Genomic DNA, 25,027 nt, shown 5'->3' on the forward strand with positions numbered 1-25,027 from the left:
TAGTATAACAAGCCTCCATGTACTTAGCACTCAGTTTTAACAATAAATGACTCATGGCCAATCTTGTTTCAACACTACTCCTATCCACTTCCTTCCTCCTACATCATCCAAAACAGAGTCCAGAAATCATATCATTCCACCCATAAATATTTCAGCACGCGTCTCTAAGAATATGAACCCTTCCTTTTAACATTACAATACCATCATCACAATTGAAAGTATTCATGGGAATTCCTAAATATCATCAAATATCAAAACATATCAAAATTTCCACTTGTCTCAAAAATATTTTAAGTTTTTTGTTTGAATCAGATTCCAAATAAGATCCACATATTTCTGCAAGTGAAACATTGTCGTAAATAACACTATTTTTTCCACACATTTGTAAGAGGACATAATTTGCAATCTCCCCAATATGTCTGTCCTGTTTGACAACAGGCCAATATCTGCTTTTTTCCCCTTACCCTTTATATTTACTTAGTTCAACAAACACTCCCAACTTACAGATATAGCTGCTGGAAACGGCATCAAGTGTCTGATATTGCCTCCCAAGAGCCATGGGTTCATAAAACAGAGATTTCTCATTGTAAACACTTTTAGCCCTCCATCAGTTGCCAAATCAATTTCAAAACACATGTCAAATCTGGATGGATGCATGCTTTAACTTGGGAGGCAGGGCAAACAGGTCTCCTTCACCCACGAGTGCTGCCCACAGTTCTGGAAAGCACATCTCCAACATTACACATAGTCTTTAAATATGCCTAGATTGCTCTCCTCTTACTGTGAAAACATGTACAAGATATTTTCGAACTCCAGTTAGAGCAGATTGGATCTCAGTGTGGTCTCAAAAAGAAAATCTGATTTCTCAAATCCAGTTAATTGTTATTTTTCCTTTTAAGGGCTGTGTTATCCTTTGGGTCCTAGAGGCCAATGCCAGAATTGACCGGGTATCAGAGACAAGTCACCAGCAGACAGGACTTGATGGGCAAAGTCATTCAAAGGCCCTCTGACAGGAGAGTAGAAAGGAGAGGGGAGGGGACAGTATCTAGGAAGGAGCAGTTAGGATGCTGCTGAAAGTGTCCACATAGGAGGTGAGGTGCTCCTGAAGTCAGATTGGAGGAGGGCCAAGTAGAAGAGGAAGGGGACAGTATGAGACCTGAGGAGGAAGAAACTGGGGTGGGGGTGGGCAACTGAGTATGGGGGGTAAAGACAGAGGAAGGAGGAGTCTGCGGTGACATTCATATTTCCAATTCCAGTGTGGGATGCCATAAATAGGAATTCTAAACACACACTGCTATGATTTCGGTATTTTTCTCCCCCAAAGGTTCATGAGTTGGGAACTTAGTCCTCAGTGTGGCAATGTTGGAGGTGGAGCCTTTAAGAGTGAGGCCTAGTGGGAGGTCCTTAGGTCTTCAGGCATGCCCTCTGAAGGAAATAAACAACCCCAGTCTTTTCTCTGACTTCCTGGTTTTCAACGTGATCCCTCTTCTCACTTGTGTTCCCACCATATGACATTGCCAAGGAGGCTCTCACAAGATCTAAGCCAAAGCCAACACCATGCCCTTGAATCTCCAGAAACTGTGATCTAAATATATCTCTTCTCTTACATAAAGTATTTCATTATATTAATGAAAAATGGACACACACACACACACACACACACACACAACCTGAACCCTCTTCCAAATTGTCCTGGTCCTGAGACAGAAAGAGTTGGTCGATCCGGGAATAAGAAAACATATCCCATGTGAGATATTTTCTTTGTACTTCTAACAGGGATTCTCAGAATTGGCTGCATATTAAAATCATCTGAAGTTTTAAAAATACTATGCCTAGGCCCGGCTCAGTCCAGTCAAATCAGAATTTGTTATTTTTTTCCCTTAAAACCAGGAAAAAGTGATTTAGTTAGTAACAAATTAGATATGAACATGAGGTAAACTTGAAACATATAGCTCCTCCATTTATGTTTCATTAAAATCTAAATGATAAAAAAACCAGCTCCTACATTTTGGGGTGAATGAAAATTTCCAAATGTTGATTTTGAGGGAGACTTGACTGCATTCATTTGTCAAAACTCATTGCATAGTAACTTAAAATTAGCAACTTAGGTTTAAAATATGCTTTAATAAATCTAGGTTTTAAAATCTCTCTGGGTACTTTTAGACATCTCTCACGATTCCCATCAAGGTAATTCTTGCATATAGCCAGGGTTGAGAACTGCTGGGCCACCACATGGATGGCAAGGGCTGTTTCAGCACAGGATTGATTACCTGCCCATTCCAAAACCTATAGGATTCATTATTGAAAAAATTCACAACTTAATGCTTGGTTTTGGCTCAGCTTGACTTCTGGAGGTTGGGGTGAGAAATGACCTGAACTTTGGAACTCATAGGTCTTCAGGAAAAAAGCCCATGGGGAAAACCAGGCAGGGGAACAGGAAAGAAAGGAGCAAAATGTCCAGTCCATGATCTTGCCTTCTGCCTAAGGAAAGTGGTGGCTCTCAAACTCCTGTGTGTATTGTAGTCACACTGGGGTATTTTTCAAATGCAGATTTCTGAATCTTTCCAAGGGGTCTCAAGTGTATACCAAGAACTTCGTTTTAGCAATTCACTACAGGATTCAAGGAAAATACACCCAGAAACAGTGAGGCCCAAGGAAGCAACAGTCTGCAGTTCCTCCCAGAGGGCATGTGCAGGGCAGGGCTTCTCTCTTCAGTCCCCAACTTGCCCCTAGACAGCCTGAATAGATAAGTCTCGGGCTGCATCCAGCATCAGTGTTGAATGGAAATGCCCATTTGGTAGGAGGGTCTTCATGGAAAAAGACATGGACCAATTCCAAGTTTACTCTATGTAATAGAAGATGGAAGCAGAAACAGGAAGTGTCCTTGACTAACTGTATTCCTTGTTTCTATCGAAAGGGAAGCTGGGGGATTTCCTCAAGAGACACCTACTGGCAGCCTCTGGTTTTTCAGACACCTTCAATTTCACCATCAGAGCATACCTCACATCTCTTGTTAGAAATGCAAATTCTTGGGCACTGCCCCGGATTACCTACTATATCAGACACTCCAGGATGGGCCCCAACATATCACAAGCCTTTAGGTAACTCTGATGCTTGCTGTGGTTTGAGAACCCTAGCACCAGAGGCTCAATTGCTTGATGCCCATGGGTTCACCACCTAGTCACCACCACAGACAGGTCCCTTGCCATGGGGAAGAGGACATTACACAGTACCCCTTCTCTGCCACCACTAGTGAGTGGGAAGGTACTTAAGGACACTGGGGCTACTGCACCTGGAGGAAGGAAAGTCAAGTTTTAGGTAGCTACTACCAGTCAACAGGTTGCTCTCCCAGCTGATGCGGCTGTTTTCTTTCCTCTAAGCCTGTGGTGGGTTGTAGGAGGAGCTGGCCCCAGAAGATCCAAGGCCTGGTACTACCACCCATCCTACAGAAATATGGGAAAAGAGCTCAGCAAAGCCAGGCACATCTCCAGATTCTTTCACCTGGTCCAAGGAAATGCTTCCACTCCTTATAGAACAGGGAAGCACATGCCAACTTCCTGGAGTAGGCTGCAGCCCAAGGACAGCATCCTCCACCAAGATAAGACTTATTCTCACACTGGGAGCATCAGCATTGGTTCCCACGTGTCCAGAGACAAGGAGAGGCTGACGCACAGGGCAAGGACTAGTCTATCGTGATGGGGTGGGGCACTCAGTTCTTTCTTCTTCATTCCCAATTTTGGACTTCTTCCAATCAGATCTGTTGTGGATTCATTGCAAATGTTAGACAAGAGTTCACAGCTTAGAAATAAAAATTTGGGAACTTATTTGAGTTAAATTAAAAGCACAATTTTATTGTATTTTCTTGTCAAACAATTTTACTTGAGGCAACAACTGAAGTATAATTTAATTCAACAGGAAATATCACACTTGGAGGGAAAACACAGAAATTAAAAAAAACTCTTAAATTAAAGCCAAACATTCTTTCCAAGGCACAGCACTGACATTTTAAGATTGACAGCAGAATGAGTTTGTTTCCATGAAACAAAATCACGAGCCCAGAGTTTGCCTCTGAAACAGTTCCCACTTCTTCTCCACTGCTCAGGCTCAGGGAACGATGCTCGTGGCCTTCCTTAGGGCCAGGTAGCCAGTGATGACATCGGATGGCAGCCTCCGAATATAGGAAAACTCTTCGATGGTGCTGAACCGCAACTTGCTCTGGGGGTCTGTGTAGTTGGCCTGGGTGAGATATGGCCACAGTGAAGGACGGAAAGTTTTCGGTCGTGATATTTCAAGTTCAAGCACAAGTTTTAACATTTTTTTCCTACTTCACTAAAAGTGAAATAAATCTTCATTATGTTTTACTGTCACCAAGAACACTAAATTGCTCACTTTGGCAAAGACTCATTAATCTCCCCAGACTTGAGAAACACTTCAGGGAACAGACTGAAGGAAGAGGAATAACCATATCCTATTCTAGGACCCTTCTGCTTGGTGCCTCAAGGGCTGTAAACAACAGTTCCAAAACCGAACTCAGGATGGTCATTGCTCCCTGCTTTCCAGCATCCACTCCCTTCCAACAAGTGCTCCAGGTCTGTGCTCTTCAAGGCAGGTGCTGCCCCCATGCGTGCTGGGCCCACACCTTTCCTGCCATGTCCTATCAACTCCATGTGCTCCTCTCCGGCCCTTCCACCCCCTACACCTCTTCCATGGCTCCCTGACCTACCCTGCAGCACTACGTTGGTCACCCTCTCCAACCCTCCCACTGGAAGGGATTGCCATTCTACAAAGGTAGCCAAGGTTATCTTCACAACTTATAATCTCAGTATCAAACCTCTTCAAATGGCTCCTCTATGCTCATCACACAAAAGGCAAGCCCTCAGTGTGTCTTCTCAGGCACTGGGCCTCCTACCTCCTCAGTCACATGTCCCTACTCTCTGGTTCCAACCACCCTGGTCTTTTAAGTCTCTCCTTCTTGCCATGTCCCATCCACTGTTTCCTTGGCAGGGGCCCCAACCCTGCCTGTCCCACTTTGCTTAGTAAAAACCTTCTCTTCCTTCTGAACTCAGCCAGAAAGTCATACCCTCAGGGAAGGATTATCAGTGCCTCTGCAGAAGGTCAGGACCCACCCTCCATATTCATAGCACTATAGAGCTCTCCTGTGCAGTGCTTATCTCGGTGGCTTTGAAGTTTAATATCTACACACTCTCTGATTAACGTTTAGGCTGTGAGGCTCTACAAGGTAGATGAGCTGGTTTGCTTATCATTGTAGACTAGTTCCTTGTGAAATGCAGAGAGCACAAGAAACCATCAGTGTTTGTATGTTGAATGATTGATGAATGAATGAATGAATGACAAGCAAATGAGCAATCAGGACCATCACAAAAGAAAAGAGTACTTGTTTCCCAGACATATCAAAATTCTCTTTTGGTCTCTGCTTTTCCCATGTGCAAAGAAGACAAAATAATTTAGTTACCATATATCTCAAAGAGCATGGCTTCTATAATTTATTTATATATAATTTATTTATATATTTAATTATAAAAGAATATGTAATTTTAAGCTCCATGAAAATTTATAAAAGATGGCATTAAAGTCTAGACAGATAATGTCCAATAATTATTTAAGGGTGGACTGTCTGCTTCACTTCTGTCATGTGTGTGTGGACCTAGACTCTTAGTAATTTTGTGGCTTGATGAGGGGGAAGACTTCAGGGAAGAGGCAACAAGCCGAAGGGAACTGAGTCATAGGTTTCTCATGTTCTAAAAAGTCTCAATCCTGCCACCTGGCATCTCCCTACAGTATTTAGCTACTGTGTGTCAGAAAAGTGGGATGTATTCCCAAAAGCTAAGATTAATTAAAGCTCTATATAAAATAAAACTTTGATCCTTTGGCTTGATCTAAATAGTACCTTTCTGTATCACATTTCCTTTAATGATAGTACTATAAGAGAAAACTTAATTAGAAAAACAGTGACATGTCTCTCTTTCGAGGGCTCATGTCCCTGAGGCAGTTAGATTAACTATCTGGCAGGGGAAGAATGTCTGAAGCTCTGAGCAGGGTGCTGGCATGTCATCTGGCATGGACCAACTAGCCTCCATATATGAGCTGGCCTCAGCTTGGCTCCACTGTGTGGCTGCCTCTCTCTCCACACCAAACTGCGTTGAGCAAACTGCCCAAGTTCAGACCTCACTGCCAAGAAGGCTGCTGAAGAAACAATGTGGAATACAGAAATCCCAACAAAAACTGAAACAGGAGCCAGCATCCTGCATTTTGAAGAGAAGGACAATCCTGTATTCTGTCCCTTGAGCCCAGATGAAACAAACAGAGGCCATGTTCCTATAGGGCAATTAGCAAATAGCTTTAGTCCCCCTTGCTGCAGGTGTCAGGCAAAAAGTGACAGGCAGTGCTCACAGCTTCCCCATCTTACCTAGAGTTCCAATATTTTCTATGGCTTTGCAATGAGGGCTAAACACAGGTGTGACCTCCACATGCCTTCCTGCCATGCCAAAGCACAGAGGAAACAGTCATGTGGCTGGCTGAAGGCAGGTAGGTCACTGTAAATGTGAGTTAGGTTTTAGTTTCTAATTATGTAGCTTTAAATTACACAAGTAATAGATTAAACCATGTTCTCCTCTGGAAAAAAAAAATCAAACATTACAAATAAGACTAAAGTCTCCCTTTACCATTTTCCACCCACAAGTTCTTGCCTTCCCCTAAGGAAACCACTGCTAGGTGGGCATCCTTCCAGAAGTTTTTATTTATACCCTTAACATATAAACAACAAAGAAATTAGTCAATATATATTTTTTGTGAATGTGTTATTTTTGTATGGGAGTAGAGATTTTTTTTTCTTATTTTCAAATTCTTTAAAGATGTGTTGACCACTTGAAGCAAGATAATAACAAGTTTTTGTGGAATTTATAACATGTAGGAGTAAAGTATACAACAAGCATTAGTACTGGAAAGAAAGAAAACAAGTATAACCCTATGAGGCCCTTATATATACTACTTAAAGGTAGTTTAAGTCACAAGAATACCATGAATCACCAAATGACTATAAAGAAATTATAACCAATAACAACAAAGGTACTCATAGGCCATAGAAAAGTAGAATTTAGATAAATCTTCCATGTTGGCCATAATTTGCTTATTCCTGTTTTGTATGAAATCCTATGGAAGAAAGACTAAACTTGGCATAGTAAAAATAAGAATTAAAAATATGGAACACTTCGTGAATTTGCATGTCATTCTTACACAGGGGTTGTACTAAGCATCTCTGTATCATCCCAATTTTAGCATATGTGCTACAGAAGTGAGCACTGTGTGCTGATTTTTATATAATGGTACCAAGCTGCTTATACCATTTTGCATCCTAGAACTTTATGCATGCTGATATGCATCAAGTTCATAGTACAGTACGATTATATCCTCTTTGATAGAGCTTACCGTTGTTTTCAACATTTTGCTAACACAGTCTCCATAAGAATTTCTGCAAGAAGTTCCTTGTGTACCTATTTCTCTAGGCAACTGCCTAGAAGGCAAATTGCTGGATCATATGTTTTGCTTCTTTGTAACAAGAGGAATGCCAAACTGTCATTTCAAGAAGCTGTATTAATGCACATTCCCACCTCAAAACAGCAATGTATGCATATATTCACTTGCTTATGTCGGTGCCAAAATATGTAATCAAATGTCTTAATTTCTGGCTGGGCGTAGTGGCACACAACTGAGGAGGCTGAGACAGGAGGATTCCAAGTTCCAGGCCAGCCTCAGCAACTTAGCAAGGTCCTAAGCAACTCAGTGAGACCCTGACTCAAAATAAAAAATAAACAAAAGGGGCTGGGGATGTGGACTAATGGTAAAGCACTCTTGGGTTCAATCTCCAGTATAGGAAAAAAAAAAAAAAAAACTCTTAATTTTTTCCCTGTTGAATGAGTTCTTTTTATAATTAAATGCCTACTTATTAGTAGGCATCTGCATTTCCTCTACCATAATTTTCTATTCTTATTATTTTGGCCAATTTTCCTATGGGATTGTCTTTTAATGATTTGATGATGTTTATATATTCAGAATGTTTTAATCTTAAAAACAGTGGGGGAAAAGGTTTTAAGTATTGCATAACATAGCAAGTCTTTTGCCAATGGCATAAAGAGACCTGGAAAAATGTTTCTCAAAATGGTCCTCATGCCTCCTAACAGGTGAAAATCATTGTACTAGTAAATGAACTGCCCAAAATGGTGAGGATAAAGCTGACTTTCTAAGGAAGCAGTCTCCAAGTCTGCCTTCCAAAAGTTCAAATTCACACAGCAAGAGATTTCCACTTTGGGTCATAACACAATAACTGGTGCCAGACTAGTTCTTCTGCCATAAACACTATTAAGATGGATCAAAAATATGAAGCAACTACTTTTGAGTAATAGATAAGAGGTTGTACAAAGGCTGTGGTTGTGGCTCAGTGGTAGAACACTTGCCTATCATGTGTGAGGCACTGGGTTCAATCCTCAGCACCACATAAAAATAAATAAATAAAACAAAGGTATTGTGTCCATCTAGAACTAAAAATATTAAAAAAAAAAAAAAAAAAAAAAAAAAAGAGGTAGTACAAGACTGCAGTGGCTGAGAAAAAAAGAAGCCTATAAGATAAGACCTAGAATCATACCAACTCCCTCTGCCATGACCATTTCCTGACTACAGGGCAGAGAGCTGGAGCTCAAGCAGAGTACAATGGATCCACTGAGCTGGGAGCAGAGACCACAGTGAGGGGCTACTGAAACTGTTGGAATCTGCAAAGTTGGGCACCAAAAGATGGGGAGCTGCACAGAAAAGGGCTTAAGACTGCTTGGGATTCCTTGGGAATCCAAAAGCATGGGATAGACTATGCATGTTCAATGCAATACTGCACAAATATTGTGCAGTGGTTAATAGAGGAACAGAGACTTGAGAGGTTGAGCAGTGCTGGGAATCACTGATGTTCCAGCTCAACCAAAGTGGACAGAGTTCTATAACATTCCAGGTATGCAGCTAAAACACCAGAAGGGCCACAACTTAGGAGTAAAAACCAGGCCCTTAGGTAAGGCCTATTCCAGTCCCACCAAAACAAAGACTAACATCAAACTTTCATAAGATTGGCAGGGGATAAAGAGCTTTAGAGGTCAAGTGCAACTTTGTTAAAGGAGTTTGAAAACATGGCCTTTCCATAGACCTGTCCTAATAAAACAAGACGAAAGTAAACCTACACCCATTCAAGATGATTAGTCAGTAAGCAAGCTACCTACAGGGGAAAAATAATCAATACTCTTCAGAAAAAGACAACAGAATCTAGAGTTTGTATAATGTGTCATTCACAATGTCCATGACACAATAAAAAACTAGTAGATGTGCAAATAAATGGGAAATGTAACCTATACTTAAGTAAAAAAGCAGTCAACAGAAACGGACCAAAGTGAACCAAATGTTGGAAATAGCACAGAAGCACTTTAAAACATTTACTAAAAATGTGTTCAAGCTCGCTCGCTCTCTCTCTCTCTCTCACTCACACACACACACACGCGCGCACACACACACACACACACACACACAAATACTTAACGACTAACAAGAAAGGAAATCAATAAAACCAGGCTTGGATATGATATAGATCTTGAAAACCATCAGACAGGAGATTTAAAATAACTACAATTAATATGTTAAAGGAGTTAAAAGAAAGACAACATGTAAGACTAGAAAGTATTCCACCAGAGACACGGAAACCACAAGAATCAAATAGAAAAGCTAGAAATTAAAAACACAGTAACAGAGATGAAGAATGCTTCTAATGAGCTCGTTGACATACTCAGTATAATAAAGAAAGAACTTGAAGACACATCAATAGAAATCACTCAAACTAAACCATGAAGAAATAAAAAAGTTAAAAATCAAAATAAAACAAAAGAACAGAGTATCTAAGAGTTATGAGACATTGTCAAATGGTTTAACATACACATTATTGGGACCCAGAAGAAAGACAGACAAGACATAAGAATTTGAAGAAGTAAGAATTTTTCAAAATTCATGACAGATACCAAACCACAGATTCAAAAGCTCTGAGACTATCAAGCAGGATAGATAACCAGAAAAATGATATCTAGACATGTCATATTCAAACTGTTAAAAAACAAATGACAAAGAGAAAATCTTTTTTTTTTTTTTTTTTTTTTGGGTGCTGGGGATCGAACCCAGGGCCTTGTGCTTGCAAGGCAAGCACTCTACCAACTGAGCTATCTCCCCAGCCCCGAGAAAATCTTGAAGGCGGACAAATAAAAAGAAGTATTAAGTAGAGAGGAACAAAGATAAGAATGATACCAGACTATTCATCAGAAACAATGGAAGCAAAAGAACAATATATGAAGTGATGACAGAATGTGTCAACCCAGACTTCTGTACCCATTGAAAATATCATTCAAAGATGAAGAAGAAATAAAGCCTTCTTCATATAAACAAAAACTGAAGGAATACTTTGTTGACATATCTATGCTATAAAAAATTCTGAAGGAAATTATTCTTATAGAAAGACTATGATGTCATATTGCAAATTATATGTACCCAATAAAACGGAAAAAGCTGGAAGTAGAATAAATGAAGGTAAAAGAAAATTAATTTTTTCCTGTTTTTATTTCTCTAAAAGACAGGTGACTAAAGCAAAAAATAAAGGCAATGTATTTTATGTTATAGCATATGAAAAAGTAAACTATAAGACAACAGAGAATGGATGATTATAATTGGCAACACACAACTATAAGATCCTCACACTACATATGAAGTGGAATAATATTTGAAAATAGATTCATATTATTTAAAAATGTATATTGGAAATATAAGAAAAACCATTCAAAAATTTTAAAAAGATGTAACTTATGTTAGGAAATAAACAGAATTTTAAAATGTTTATATAACCCAGTCTTAACATGAAAAAAAATTAGATAAATTTCTACAGTAGAGTGTTCTACAAAATGTCTGATCAGCACTCCTTAAAAGTAACCAGGTAATCAAAAGTAAGGAAAATCTGAGAAACTGCCTCAGCCAGAAGGAGCTTAAGGAGACATGACAACTAAATGTGGTATAGTATCCTGGATGGGATTCTAGAATAGAAAGAGGAAATTAGGCAAAAACCAAGGAAATCTGAATAAACTATGAACTTTAGTTAATATAATATCACTAGTGGTTCATTAATCATAACATATATCATAGATATTGATAATAGGAGAAACTGAGTTTGGGGTATACAAGAACTCTCTCTATACTATCTTTTCAATTTTTCTATAAATCTAAAAATACAATATGGAAAAATGTTCATTTAAAAAATACCAGAGAAGGAGAAAAAAAGAGGAATAAACAAACATGAACAGAACAAAGAAAAACAGTTAAACAGATTTAAATCCAACCACATTATCATTTTCAATGTGAATAATTTTAAGTTAACAGTTAAAAGATTGTCAAATGGATAAAAGTAGGACCCAATAATGTGCTTTCTATAAGAAATCAACTTTAAATATAAAGATATAGTTTAAAAACAAAAGATCAAAAAGATATACCATTCAACTATGAATAAAAAGAAGGCTGGGATAGCATTTTAGTTCTTATTATGCTACTATAAAAACAAACCTGTGTATTTTACAAAGAAAAAAGGCTTCCTTTGCTTATGATCATAGTGTCTAAAAAGTCCAAAGAGCACGGTGAGGGTGAAGGCTTCCCTTTTCACAATGTGAATGGTCAGTGCAGAAGGGGTGCATGTGCAAACAAGGAAAGGAAGCAAGAGACCAGGCAGGGGCCAACTTCACTGCTCTTTCTATAAAACCTCTCTCTCATAAGAATTAATTCATTCCTGAAAAATCAGACCCAGACCTGACAGGGTCCTGAGAGACAGCACTAAACCATTCATGAGGGTGGAGCCTCCATGATCTAAGTACATTTAATTAAGCCTACCTCTAAAGGCTCCATCATCTCTCAACACTGCCACACTGGAGACCAAGCTTCATAGTACATGAACCTTTGGGGGACCAATTACTCCAAATTATAGCATATAAAGTATTAATGCCAAACAAAGTAGACTTTGGAACAATGAAAATGATCAGGATTAAAGAAGGATATTATGTAAGGATGAAGGATGCAATACTCCTTTAAGTATATAATTAATTTGGTCAATTAATTATAGACTTTGGGGATCACACATTTTCATTAAAATGTAAAGCATTTAAGTGATAGGTATATATGTTTAAAAACAGCAAGTTTTATTTCTATAGTTATGAGAAAAAGCCCATCTTCCAAATTCATAAGAAATGAAAAAGAGATTAAGGTGAGCTGAATACAACTTTACAGAATCCCCACTTGCTTTACATTCTGCAAATAAGGAAATAGGGCTTTTTTTCAGTCCCTGAGTTTCAGTAACTTGCCCAATTTCCACTTACAGCTCCACTAGTGGTTTCCAAACTATGTTCCCAAGAAGTACTTGAGGGGGTCACCCAGGTGGGGGTGGAGAGGAGGAAAAAACACATGAGATCTCATTGGCTAGGAAAGCGCCAGCCCTTTTAGACATATGGATTCTCTCACGATTTCATTTGGGGAAAAAAAGGGTTCTGGTGCTTAAGTTTGAAAGTCACTACCTTTATCACAGTGCTTCCATGGAGACATTTATTTTATTTTTTTTCCAATGCTGGACATTGAACGTAGGGCCTAAAGCATGTGAGGCAAGCATTCTACAACTGAGCTACACCTCCAGCCCTAAATATTTTGTTTTAAGTACAATCATCTAAAATGTAGGTTTTTGAAACTTGAGCAGTAAAAAAAGAAATAGTTGTTTCTTTCATGTTGTTCCAAATAGTTAACTATCAGAGAAAAAGGAAGTGAAACTCATGTCTCCTGCTTTCTAGAACAATCCTCCCTCTGGGGTGCCCACACAGCTGTCCCAGATTGTAGAATGGATGCCTTGCCAAACCTATTACCTATTCATAGTACTTGGGCTGTAGGCAGAACCACTGGTGGTGAATGCTGAACATAGTCTGGACATTACTGTAATCTTCTTTTTAGTTTAATGTTATAATAAATAGAAATGTAATTATACTCACAAGAAGACCTGAAACATCAGAATACTTCTTGGCTGGTTTAAAGGATGGAGGAGCATCAATACTAAAGTCTGAGAGGGGGGAAAAAAAAGATTACTAAACTGGTCTTAAAACATTCTAATTCCATTCCTCCCCCGCACACACACACTTTAAATAACATTCGATAATATTCCTGAAAATTTCCTTTATGTACTTATAAAATTCTCTGTGTATTAATGAGACAATAGAAATAGAATAGACAATAGAAATAGTACAGTATGTCACAGACCAAGTACAGGACTGGATCCAGCCCTGCCTTGTCACCAGGATCTTTTATTCTAGCAGAACTGCTGGAAAATTCATTTGCCCACAAGCTGCTTTCACAGTCTCAGGCTCCATGGGTTGATGGTGATGAAATGTCAAACCAATAACTGGATCTGAGCACCCAGACTCATGAATGCCCACACCCAGATAACTTGACTAGCTTATTTGTCACCCATCTGAGTCACCTCCATGAAAGATGCATTGCAAGACAGGAGGTATAGTGATCACTGAACCTGTATTTTCCAAAGAAGTTGAACAGAACATCTCAGTGTTTTATATAAATTTGAACATAATATGCAGAAAGTATTCACACTCAAAGACGCTGGCTTAGAGTGCAAAAGAGTTGGACTTTAAGCTGGTTGTTGGAACCCTCCTAAATCTAGCATTATACTTGGGTTACCCTGTTCTTGGAAATAAATTTTAAGAGTAGACTTTTGAATATCGTCTAACAGAAACATCAATATTATCATTTCAGGATCTAGCTCTCAAACTAAAACATTAATGATGACACTAAAAACCATATAACCATGACAACACAAACAGGTTCAACACAGACACAATTCATAGGAAATAAACACATAATATTCCTAGATCGATGCCACTATAAAATTTTCAAGCTAAAAACAGTTTCCTACAATAATGCAAACACAATAAAATAACAGAGGTCTGTTGTAAGGAAGTTCCTAGTCTGAGTATTACAAACACATGGAAGGCTCTAGACAGCTCACAGTTAGGATCATTCAGTTGCCACGGCAATGCCCTTTCAGCAGCGAGAATTTGTTTCAGGTTCTTCCAGGTTCTGTTCTTCTTGCCAGCTACTGCACCACCATGGCCAGAGTGCTCAAATTAAAAATATGGAATAAAAGAAACAAAAATCAATAGAGACTACCATGAGAATTTGACATTTATGCTATCATAACTGTTATGTACCTTTCATTCTATCACCAGTCATCTGTACCTTGAGTATTTTTTTTTTTTTTTTTGTACCAGGGATTGAACTCAGGGGCACTCAACCACTGAGTCACATCCCCAGTCCCATTTTGTATTTAATTTAGAGACAGAGTCTCAATGACCTGCTTAGAGCCTCACTTTTGCTGAGACTGGCTTTGAACTCTTGATTCTCCTGTCTCAGCCTCCCTAGTTGCTGGGATTACAGGCATGCACCACCATGCCCAGTCTGAGACATTTTTAAAAAGTATTTCATTGTACATTCTTGTTTTTATTTGAAAACATGAAAATTCTGGACTGTCAAAACCCATGAGTTAGCTGGTGATGGAATAGAAATAAAAGGTTATGTTTTTATATGCACACAGAAAATCAAATCTTTTACTGGGTCTAGCATTGCAGAATTCACTCATGACTTCATCACCTTAAAATAAATTTACTACAAAGTTAGATTAATTTCATGACTGAATCTCTGAATTCCCTTGTGAAGGCAAGACTGCCTTCCAAATTACTAGTGATCCTGGAAAACCTGAGTAAGCCTCAATTGCAGCGTGACAAGAAACCTTCTGGAAATCTCGCTCTTTTATTGGTCCTATGACGATTACAAAATAAAATGAAAAAAAAAAAAAAAAAAACCCAAAATATTTGTGACACTAGTAACATTGTATTTATAAAACTCATTCATAAAAAATAAACTTTTAATAGTATAGTCTGAATCTTTGAATCAATGTTATTATACCCCTCAAGAATCAAAGAAAAAGTACCCATTTCTACTTTGTAGAAATAGCTTAGATTTATTTAAAGAAACTAATGAGGAGCACGCTTCTTTCAGTTAAATATTTCAAGACTTATCTGAGACTTATATAAGACCAATAAAAAGGGAAGGAAAGCAATCATCATGGGAATGATACACCCTCAAAATGTTATCCTTTAATAGATTCCACAAAGGGCACCAAAGTCCTTGGGGTCTGGCACAGGGGAGATCAACAGGAAGGGTCCTTCTTATCCTGCCCCCTCCCTCCCATAACAGCCCATGGAGAAAAGGTTGCAACTTAAGACTGAAGATAGGGACACCACAGTCACCACAGCTGCAGGCTCAGCATGATCAGCAGCCAACATGTGATTGGTCTGTCATTCATATAATACCTTAGAAACTTACCACAAAGTTGGGATCCTTAAATGGCAAAGGTTTGGCAGCTTTTTCCACTGGTCCTGTGCTAAACTCAGAGGACACCATTTTATTTTCATTCATGGCTTCCATGCCAACACCCTTAAAACATAATAAGAACTGTATGAAGTCAGTTTCTTCTAGCAGGATTCCCCATTTCTGCTCTCACAAGGCAGGACATGCAAAGGAAAACAGTGCATCCAGCACTCCAGCAGGTAGCCTGCCCCAGAGGAGACCCTGCCTAATGGGGAGCACCTGTTATGCAGAGGCCACAGGAGAGAGGACAGGACCTCCACCTGCCATGTTTCCTGGTTCCTCTTAGGGCCAAGCTCAGGGGGATGGCTGACCTACCCAAGCTGGTTCATTTAATTCTGAAAACAGCTACAAAGGAAGTGCTATCATTCCCACTTATAAAAAAAAAAGTAAACTGAGGCTCAGAGGGATGGAGTCGAGGCCCCACAACACTTCACCTTTGGATTCAAACCCAGGTCGGGCCAATTCTAAAGGCCCCACCATTTCTATGATACCACACAATCCCAACTCCTGCTGATCTTGTCAGCTGTGTCTTAAAATATTAAGGCAAAAAGGCTAAGCACCTTAAGGGTCTAGTCATCCAGAGAACCTATGCAGGAGCGAGCATGCATAAGGGCACAACAGGACATGGGCATTCTGAGGAAGGAAAATGAAGAGGAAGCTGGAGGGCCACAGGTCAGCTAGCCGTAGCCAGAGAGTACTCTGACAAGCAGGCTAATGAAATCTTTAAGCTGTTAACAACAAATTAGAAATAGCTAAATTAAAAAAAAAATCATATCTGATTTGAGAAGCAATTTCCAATCTTTTCAGACTACAATAAACTTTTAAAAACTGAGATAAAATTTACATACAGTAAAATGCACAGATCTTAGGTGTAGGTTTCACAGATTTGCCAAATGTATATACTGGTGTAATTCAATTGCTATCAAGATATAGAACACTTCCATCATCCCACAAAGTTCTCTCATGCCCCTTCCTTGTCAATACGTTCCAGTCCAGGGCAACCACACTCTGATTTCTACCACATTACCTATACCTGTTCTAGAACTTCATACAAATGGAATCTAATAGCATGTACTTTTTTAGCTCAGCATGAAGTTTTTGAGACATATACAAGTTGATGTATATGGATCAGTAGTTTGTTTGAATGTATTTGCCTACTACTATCCAGCAAAGGAGAATTCCATTACACAGATGTGCTACAAACTGTTTATCCATTTTCCTGTTGATGAACATTTCGTTTGTTTTCAGTGCCTAGTTACTATAAATAAAGCTGCTGTGATATTTTCCTTTCTCTTGGGTAAATACTTCAGAGTGGAGTGGTTGTGTTATTTGGTAAGTCATGTTTAACTTTAAGAGAAGTTACGTCTGTGTGTATGTGTACGCATGCTTCCCTGTCCCCTCAATGGGATCTGTTGAGAGGAAAGAGGAATGGAAAAAACAAGGAGCATTCACTCTGTCATAACAATTCTCTGACCAGTCTTTCCTCAAACATGTTCCCAGACTTCTCTCTGGATTTTGGGGTGGGCTGGGGCTCCTGTCAAGGAATCTGGAACCCATATTCCCTCTCCTCTGTCTGAATGGCCCCTCCCTTCATCCTCACTCAAACCACAGTCTTACCTGTGATTATGCAAAACCTTTGGTTTTAGTAAATTCACACTTAAATCACTCTTTTAAGAGGTAGTAATCCAGGGACAAAGGAGAAAGCCCATCATGTCCCTGACTGGAAGGGACATGATGGGAAAAGATCTAAGGAAACCTGCCAGAGTGAGAAGGGAAGAGATTATTCTCCCAAGGAATCCAACTATTCATAAGGGTGCCCCATTAGACTACTCAGCAGGAAACAGGCCAATACCCCTGAACTGTCAGGAGGCCAGGCCTACTGGGTGGTCTAAATTGAAGAAAAAGAGAAAAAAAAAAAAACCCAAACCCAAACAATCCTAAGAACTAAAGAGAGAGAGAGAGAGAGAAAGAGAAAGAGGGAGAGAGGAGAGAGGGAGGGAAGGGGAGAGGAAAGACAGGAAGAGAGAAAACTTGTGCCCTAAGAACTAGTGGGCATCACATCATAAGAGATACGAAGACAACTAGGGGTGACTCTAGGGTCTAGTCCAGGGAAAATAGGCAGAATATGAAAGAGATTTCCTGAGGCCAGATACACTTCAAGTTTCAACTTTATTAATAGTTTGAGATTTACATAAAGAATATGACTACTGATATAATATTGCTTCCATCTGAGAGAAACAAACAAATTGAACTGCTAAATAAGCAAAGAGGAAATTCAAAAGAGAAAGACAAACTGGGCCCCAAGGCCTTAGACAGTGATTACAGAAAGATCCACAAGAGCCCCAGCCTCAGGGAGTGCAACTGACTTTTTCTTCTCCAGAAATGTTTTAAGACTGCACCTCTCCCTTTCAGTTTTTCTATTCCACACCCCCCACCGCATTCTCCTCCAGATTCCCAGCAGGGAAGCTCGAAGGAGTTGAATGCCCAGGGAAGGAATGCTTTTGACATTGGCTTTTTGTCTCAAGGCAGACCAGGGGAACAGAGCCAGAGAACAGCATCTCAATGGGATTAGGGTAGGTGACTTTCCCAAAAGCCATGATGAAAAGCAGGTACTCAGCAAGTCAGTGTAGGCCAGACAATCTGGAAGTCCTGCAAGGGGAGAGGTCACACCATCAGACAAGTGCATCTGCTGACAGTGAGAAGGGTGGCTTCTAAAAGAGAGGGCTGGAAGTCAGTGTTCCAAGCCCCAAGCTAGAGAGTCAAGAAGGGAAGGAAGATGATGTGCTGAAGTACAGATTTTTGAAACAGACCCCTTCCCTCCTAGAGGGCCCACTCCATCCTCTGCTCTTCCCTTTGGCAAGCCTGAACTCTCTGAGAAGTCAAGTTGAAGAAGGGGCTGAGAAAGAAAACCACCTGGACAAAACTAAGCCATACAATTCCAGAGTGGCTCTTGCCTCTGAAAATACTGGGATGCTTTCTTGACTCTTTAACTAGATAAACCCCCTCAGGAAGTCCAGACTGGTTTTCTGCTTGTCTTTCCTCCTCAATCTTACTCCCACCCCGCATGTTACTCCACCTTCACCTTCTTTCCCCTCCACCTCAGCCAAGACAAGACTCCATATATAACAGGATGGGAGGGAGAAACCTTAGCCAAAGGAAGACTACGTCTCTGGGGCTCAGATGTGGTAAAATAACATTTAAAATGATGTATAGTTTCCATATTACAAAAGTACTATAAACACTAAGAGATTTTATGCTATAAACTGTCCCGTCCAGAGATACGAACACACTAAGCAGAGGAGAGGAAGTAACGCGTAGCACTACAGGCTGTCCTCTCTTTGCAGCACTAAAAGAGCTGATGTGAGCCCCAGAGAAGAGAAATCTGGACTGCTATTAAAGAAGCACATGTCTGTCACTAAGACACTGGAGTCAGCAAGGCCTCGGGTCTCAGCCCAGCTCTGCCCAATTCCAAAGCCCAAATAAATAGCTTCTTCTTTCCAGACAGCAGCCTGCATGACTCAGACACAGACTTCAGGATAACTTGGGCTTTCTGTCTGTGGTTACAAAGAAAGGAGACAAATGCCTTTTGTTTTATCACTGAAAAAGCAAATACCAGATACATCTATTGAATAGTATCCTAGATTTTTTAAAAAAGGATAATTCTAGTCCAAAATTACAGGGTTACTATAGCAAAAATGCAAGATACAACCTCAATATTTAATAAAGTCAGTTAAATAAGAGCACTTACTTCCTTAGAACACTGTGAAATCAATTGACCATAAAAATTTATTAGACTGAGATGACTATCAATAGAGAGAAAAGTTCACAAAATAATGCTAAGTGAAAAATAGGATACAGAATGTTATACACCAAATAAAATATGAAAACTATACCTACTAAAGAAAGAATAACATGATTTAAGATTACCATAATTTATTAAAAGTTGGGATAGAATGATTATTTTTAAATGAATAATTCAAAGTCAGTCCAGCATTCTCTGGCTGCCTCCAATTACAAAAGAGTCTACCATCATCTCTATGCCCCTAGTCATCTGTACTTTGCATTATTCTTCTAAATAAGCAAAAGCAGCTTCAACTTAAGATGCTTTGTTACCTGCTTATTAACCATTATAAATCAAAAGTTGACTAAGTAACACTCCAATCTGTAGGTCAATTAGATTTCTTAGAAAAATTTAACAACTAGAATAGGCAGAAATATTCCCTCCAAAATAATTTCTTTGCCTCATGGAGTTAGTTATACCAGAAATCTAATTCCATTGTCTAATGTAGGGTTATAAAGAAAGGCAATTAAAAAAAAGAAAAAAAAAAAAAAAAAAAAAGAATGTGTAGAGGGAAATGAGGCAGGGAGGGGCAGGAGAAGAAAAGATAGTGGAATGAGACAGACATCATTACCCTATGTTCATGTATGATTACACAAATGGTGTGAAGCTACATCATGCACAACCATAGAGATGAAAAGCTGGACCCCATCTGTGTACAATGAATCAAAATGCAGTCTGGAAAAATAAAATTTAAAAAAAAAAAAAGAATGTGAACTCCGGACAGCCCGCTTGGGTTTGAATCCTGACTCTAACCACTTATGAGCTATGTGAAAATGGGCAAATTATTTACTTTTTCTATTCCCTTAATCTTTTGATCTATAAAATGAGAGTAACAACCCACACAAAGTTGGTTTGAGGATTAAATGACAATGCTTAGAAAGTGCTTAGAATAGTGTCTAGCACATAGTAAATGCTCAAACATTAATTACAATTATTTATCATTATTTTCTTTACTCTAACACAATATCTATTTCCCATTCTACCAGTCTAACGGTAATAATTTTCAAAATATCATAACCAGAATGGAAAACTGTGCTTTTATAACATTATTAATCAATAACCACATTAACTATATTGAAAACATAAATCCTTGGGCTGGGTATATAGCTCAGTGGGTAGAGTGCTTGTCTTGCATGCACAAGGCCCTGGGTTCAATCCCCACCACCACAAAAAAAAGAAAGAAAAAAAAATATATAAACCCAAACAGAACTGTAATTCTAAGATAATTTACAAAATTTAACAAGTATAAACACTTAATAATAATTTCTGCTGAACTGAATAAAGATCCACCTTGATGGTATAATAAAACAAAATTGTTTTTGTACTATTAAACTAGTTCCTAAGTTTGATGTAAAGGAAAACATTCAAAAATGTTTTGCTCAAAATACCATTAAGTCAAAAACATTCCCCTCAAATCCTGAGATCTTTTAAGCATTTAAATTTACAAACATCTTTAAATTTCAACTATGCACTCAATTTTACTTTAGAAACCATATGCACATTTCTGAAGAGTAAAACTTGCCTTAAGAATTTATGATATTAAAAAAAATCCAAGAATCCAAGATATCATATTTTTCAAAAATCCCTAAGAACACTTAATAATGTCTTCAGTAAAAATTCTTTGTAAAATTTTAAATCTCATGTAAGTTTTATACATTTTGCTTTTAAGAAAAAAAAATAGGTAAAATTACTGATGTAGGGAATTTTAGGTGCTGAAAGAGCTGTAAAATCCCTTTTAACTCAAGAAATAGTCATTCATATAAAAACACTTACCTCCCCACTGATTAAACTTTGGGGAATCTGAGTTAATTTTAACATGTACAAAGCTCTGAGCCAGGAACACCTTCCCCATTCAAACCTACTACCCCTCAGTTCACCTCAAGTTCCTTTGCCTCTCTACCTCTCCTTTACTATTACAAGTCCTCATCTTCCTCTGTCCTGCCACAATAGAGAACTAACAAGGAAGAATACCTACAATGAACCTGGGCTCACGAGTAGAAATTATCATGTTTCCCCATATACCCCATATATCTGACAGGTAGAATTGTAGCATGGTCCCAGGTGTACAAGCATCTTCTCCCAGTTATTCAAGTAAACCCTTATCTAGTTACTGTGGTGAAGGGAGCTTTGCACATGCAAATAAATTCCCAAATTAGCTGACCTTAAACAAAGGTGATTATCCAAGTAGGTTTGTCCTAATCACATAAATCCTTTAAATCTAAATCCAGATGTCAGAGATAAGTGAGAGATATTTGAAGCTTGAGAGGGACTGGATAAAAGGAGATTCTCCACAGCCAGTTGGGAGATGGAGGAGGCCATATGACCAGAATATGGATAGTAGTTGACTGCCAGCAAGGAGATAGGGATCCACACCCCTACTAACCCAAAATGAATTCTGCCAACAATATGAATGAGGTTGAATGTTTTTTCCCCTAGGACCTTTAGGTAGGAAAGCCCAATTGACATTTGGATTTCAGCTTTGTGATACCCAGAACAGAGAACCAAAGAGTCATGTTATGCTAGGACTTCTGATCTACAGAAGCATGAGCTAATGAATGTGTTACCAAAGAAAGCCTAAATAAGCCCTCTAGCTTTACTTGCTCTTTATTGACTTGAAAATTACTAATTTTGGAGGTCACAGAGCTAGGTAATAAATTATTAGTCTTCCACTAGATTTGTTGTAGATAATACCTCTGACATGTGGACCTGAAGACCACTTTTGCTGAAAGTTCTAACTCTTCACTTGGGCCTACAGATGTCCCATGGGTGATTGAAATGTTGGCATCTCTATCTTCATATTGTGTCTGTCTCCTTTGTTGCCTTAACTTTTGGGTCAGATTCCACTCAGCTCTGCAAGTAGACCTGTTGACGATTCGAGAAATGTTTTGTCCAAAATATAATATAGACCTAAACCTACCTGCCTAGCCTCTCTCCATTTAAAGCTAAAGACACCTACTAGCCACCATGCCCAGATACACCAGTTCATGGAAGGAGTTAAAGAAGGTAGCACCCAAGTTCCTGGACTATCACCGCCTAGACCCAGAAAAGACATGAATATTCCTCCTCTTTATTAGCCTCTCCCTCACCATTCCTATCCTATATCTCTGTAACCTTCAACCCCCCGGCTGGAGTCAAGAAGCTGATTTGTGAGCAAAGTTTCCTATTCCCATTCTTTAAAGCCTTTCTTTTCCCCACAACACTTGTTTTCTGACATTGGTTTTTCTGTGGTTGAGTTTCTAATCCTGAAATCTTTAAGTCACAAAATTTGTAGTAATTCCTAATAGTAGCAACAGAAAACTAATACAATGTATATCTGACATTCTCTTTTTCTGACTTTTGGGAGGGGACAAGATAAAATACTTTGAAATATGCTAAGCATACTTCTGGTGACATAACAGAAACACAGTACCATAAACACTTGCTGACTGAACTGAACTGAAATAGAACAGAAAGGCTGAGCATAGATGAGGATCACCTCTGGAAAAATTCCAGGCAGTTCTCAAGGAAGTACTGTGCTAATGGCTGTGGATCAAGGAAATAGAGCAGGACAAAAATCTAAGACTTGTTGCCAGAGAAGCCAAGTTACTTTCCTTCCTCTTGGGATGGATGCTGAGGGTGGAGGTGGTAACTGGTTACTACACCCCTTAAACATCAGTGGGAAGAGGAGAAGCAAAAAAAAGAGTTCACTATGCCAGGAAATGTCCTGCTTTTTCCAGCCTCTCCAGAGGGTGCTGCTAAGACAAAGAAGGTTCTCAGGGAGTACCTAGAAGGCCCTTCCCTTCAGTGAGAGACCTAAGGTCACCAGAATTGTAATTTCCACTACATTGGGCTATTGGAATTTCCAGCACCCTGAAGTCATTTGGTCATTCTCTGAAAATTGCTATGGTGGGAGTTGATCAACGCAACCTTTGGGGTCAAAATAATCATTCCTTCCCAAATGTATTGACTACATTCCTTGGTCTTGACATAACTGAATATGAATATCAAAACAATAGGCATACTGGGATAAAGTATTCATGATATATTTGAGAAAAGACTCCAATAAAGAATATGCACAAGTGGAAGTCGCCACTGGGGAGGCTAAGGCAGGAGACTGGCAAGTTCCAGGCCAGCCTGGGCAACTAAGCAAGACCTTGCCTCAATATAAAAAGGTAAGGGGCTGGGAGGAAATGAAAAAAAAAAAAAAAAAAAAAAAAGTTTATGAAGAACTCCTACACCTGAATCAAACAGAAGGATATCAGAATGGTCAACAGCATATGAAAAGGCAGTTGATATTAGCTACTGGTGAAACAAATTAAAGCAATGAGTGATCACTGCCTGCTCAACAGGATGACCAAATTTTTAAGACTGATAATGCTAAGTGTTGTTGAAGATCTGGAATAACTGGAATTCTCAAACTTTGCTGGTGAGAATGCAAAATTATGCAAGCAACTACTCTGTGAAATATCACTTAACAGTTTCTTGGTTAAATGTGTCTACCTTCTGACCCAGCAATTCCACTACTACTGAAGAGAAATGAAAGCATAAACCCAAAGATTTGTACGAGTGCTCACAGCAGCTAATGCATAAAAGCCAAAACCTACAAATAACTCAAATGTCCATCAGTAGTTAATGTTTGTGTAAGATGTCAGATGTACTTAATGAACGACTCTCAAAAAAACGTTTCCACAAAGGAACCTAGAGGGACACAAAAGAATATGTTCGGTGTGATTTCATTTATGTTTGGAAACACAAAGGATGTTTCAAGAGGCCAGCCTGCCTCTGCGCAGGTATCATAACGCTGGAATTAAAAAACAAATTTCCTAAATGAGGAAATCATACGTTATCAGTGCATCTTTATGTTCCTTGATGTAGGACATTAAGTCGCTCTGCACCTTGGACACTCAGCGAATGTCTGTAGGATGAACCAAGGGGAAATCCACTACCTTTCAATGACACCCAGAAAAGTCATGCGCCTCGCTCGAAATGCGACCTGGATGGGAACAGGCGGTCCTTCTATTAAATCTGTAATAACCACCCATCTCCCCTTCTAGCCTCACAACACAAGGTGGGTGATGACTCTAATCAAAGCCGAAGCGTCTAAATTAAGAGGGGGGGGGGGGAATACTCATTTACACCACGGACCAGCATCTACCTCAGCGGGCCAAAACCTCGCGCCCAGCCCGGCACTACGCACGCGCACGCACCTACCCTCCGCTCCGCCTCCTCCGGCTGTGCGCATGCGCTCTCGCTCTGTCGGCCCCGCGCACGCGCAGAGTAGGAGGGCGACAGCGTACCTGCGCAAAGCCAGAGGTGGATACCTTTTTCTTTTTATTGGCGCCGTAGCCCCCTCCGCTGCTGCCGTTGTAGGAAGGGCTGGCTGGCCTCTTCTTGCTGTTCCGGGCTATCCCAGGAGTGGAAGTGGCTGCCACAATTGGAATTTGAGCCGCCATCCTACCCAGAGTCTTTCTCCTGCTCCCCCCTCCCCTTTTCCCAGGGCTGGCTTTGGAACTTCCGGCTCGTTGTTACTTCCGTCTTGATGCTTGAAAACCTGGTCTGGATTCTCACAGTTTCCTTTGACTTCTCTCGGTCGAATCTAAAAGGCGGAACTCGGATTAGTTGATTCGGCCGGGGCCGGAAGGTGTCAGCCAGGCGGTG

General features: G+C 39.5%; 1 protein-coding gene and 1 non-coding gene across 4 annotated transcripts; both read right to left on the reverse strand.

Moving 5' to 3' along the window:
• Positions 1-3,830: 3,830 nt before the first annotated feature.
• Positions 3,831-24,911, reverse strand: Ino80c (INO80 complex subunit C). 3 transcript variants are annotated; one of them, XM_047527012.1, is made up of 5 exons: positions 24,667-24,911; positions 15,505-15,615; positions 14,129-14,240; positions 13,101-13,168; positions 3,831-4,236 (listed from the first exon to the last, which is right to left on the reverse strand). In XM_047527012.1, the coding sequence occupies exons 1-5, from the start codon at positions 24,820-24,822 to the stop codon at positions 4,105-4,107; spliced, it is 579 nt and encodes a 192-aa protein (XP_047382968.1). In that variant the 5' UTR covers positions 24,823-24,911; the 3' UTR covers positions 3,831-4,104. The 3 variants fall into 3 exon arrangements, with proteins under 3 accessions (XP_047382968.1, XP_047382969.1, XP_047382970.1); XM_047527013.1 differs by having other exon boundaries at positions 24,691-24,910; XM_047527014.1 differs by lacking the exon at positions 24,667-24,911 and adding an exon at positions 24,581-24,618.
• On the reverse strand, positions 7,214-7,320 carry LOC124965893 (U6 spliceosomal RNA). Its single transcript, XR_007105276.1, has one exon. It is a non-coding gene; the product is annotated as a U6 spliceosomal RNA (small nuclear RNA).
• Positions 24,912-25,027: the final 116 nt, after the last annotated feature.

This window comes from Sciurus carolinensis, chromosome 15 (assembly GCF_902686445.1).
Source record: "Sciurus carolinensis chromosome 15, mSciCar1.2, whole genome shotgun sequence".
Taxonomy (NCBI): Eukaryota; Metazoa; Chordata; class Mammalia; order Rodentia; family Sciuridae; genus Sciurus; species Sciurus carolinensis.

Bases quoted from the DNA above. Each gene is read 5' to 3' on its own strand.
- Ino80c (XM_047527012.1), bottom strand. From the start codon at position 24,822: ATGGCGGCTCAAATTCCAATTGTGGCAGCCACTTCCACTCCTGGGATA. The intron at 15,616-24,666 runs GTACGCTGTCGC...TTATGTTTTAAG, and splicing joins CCACCTCTGGCTTTGCGCAG to GGTGTTGGCATGGAAGCCAT. The intron at 4,237-13,100 runs GTGAGTATAATT...TATCTCACCCAG, and splicing joins CTGATGTTTCAGGTCTTCTT to GCCAACTACACAGACCCCCA.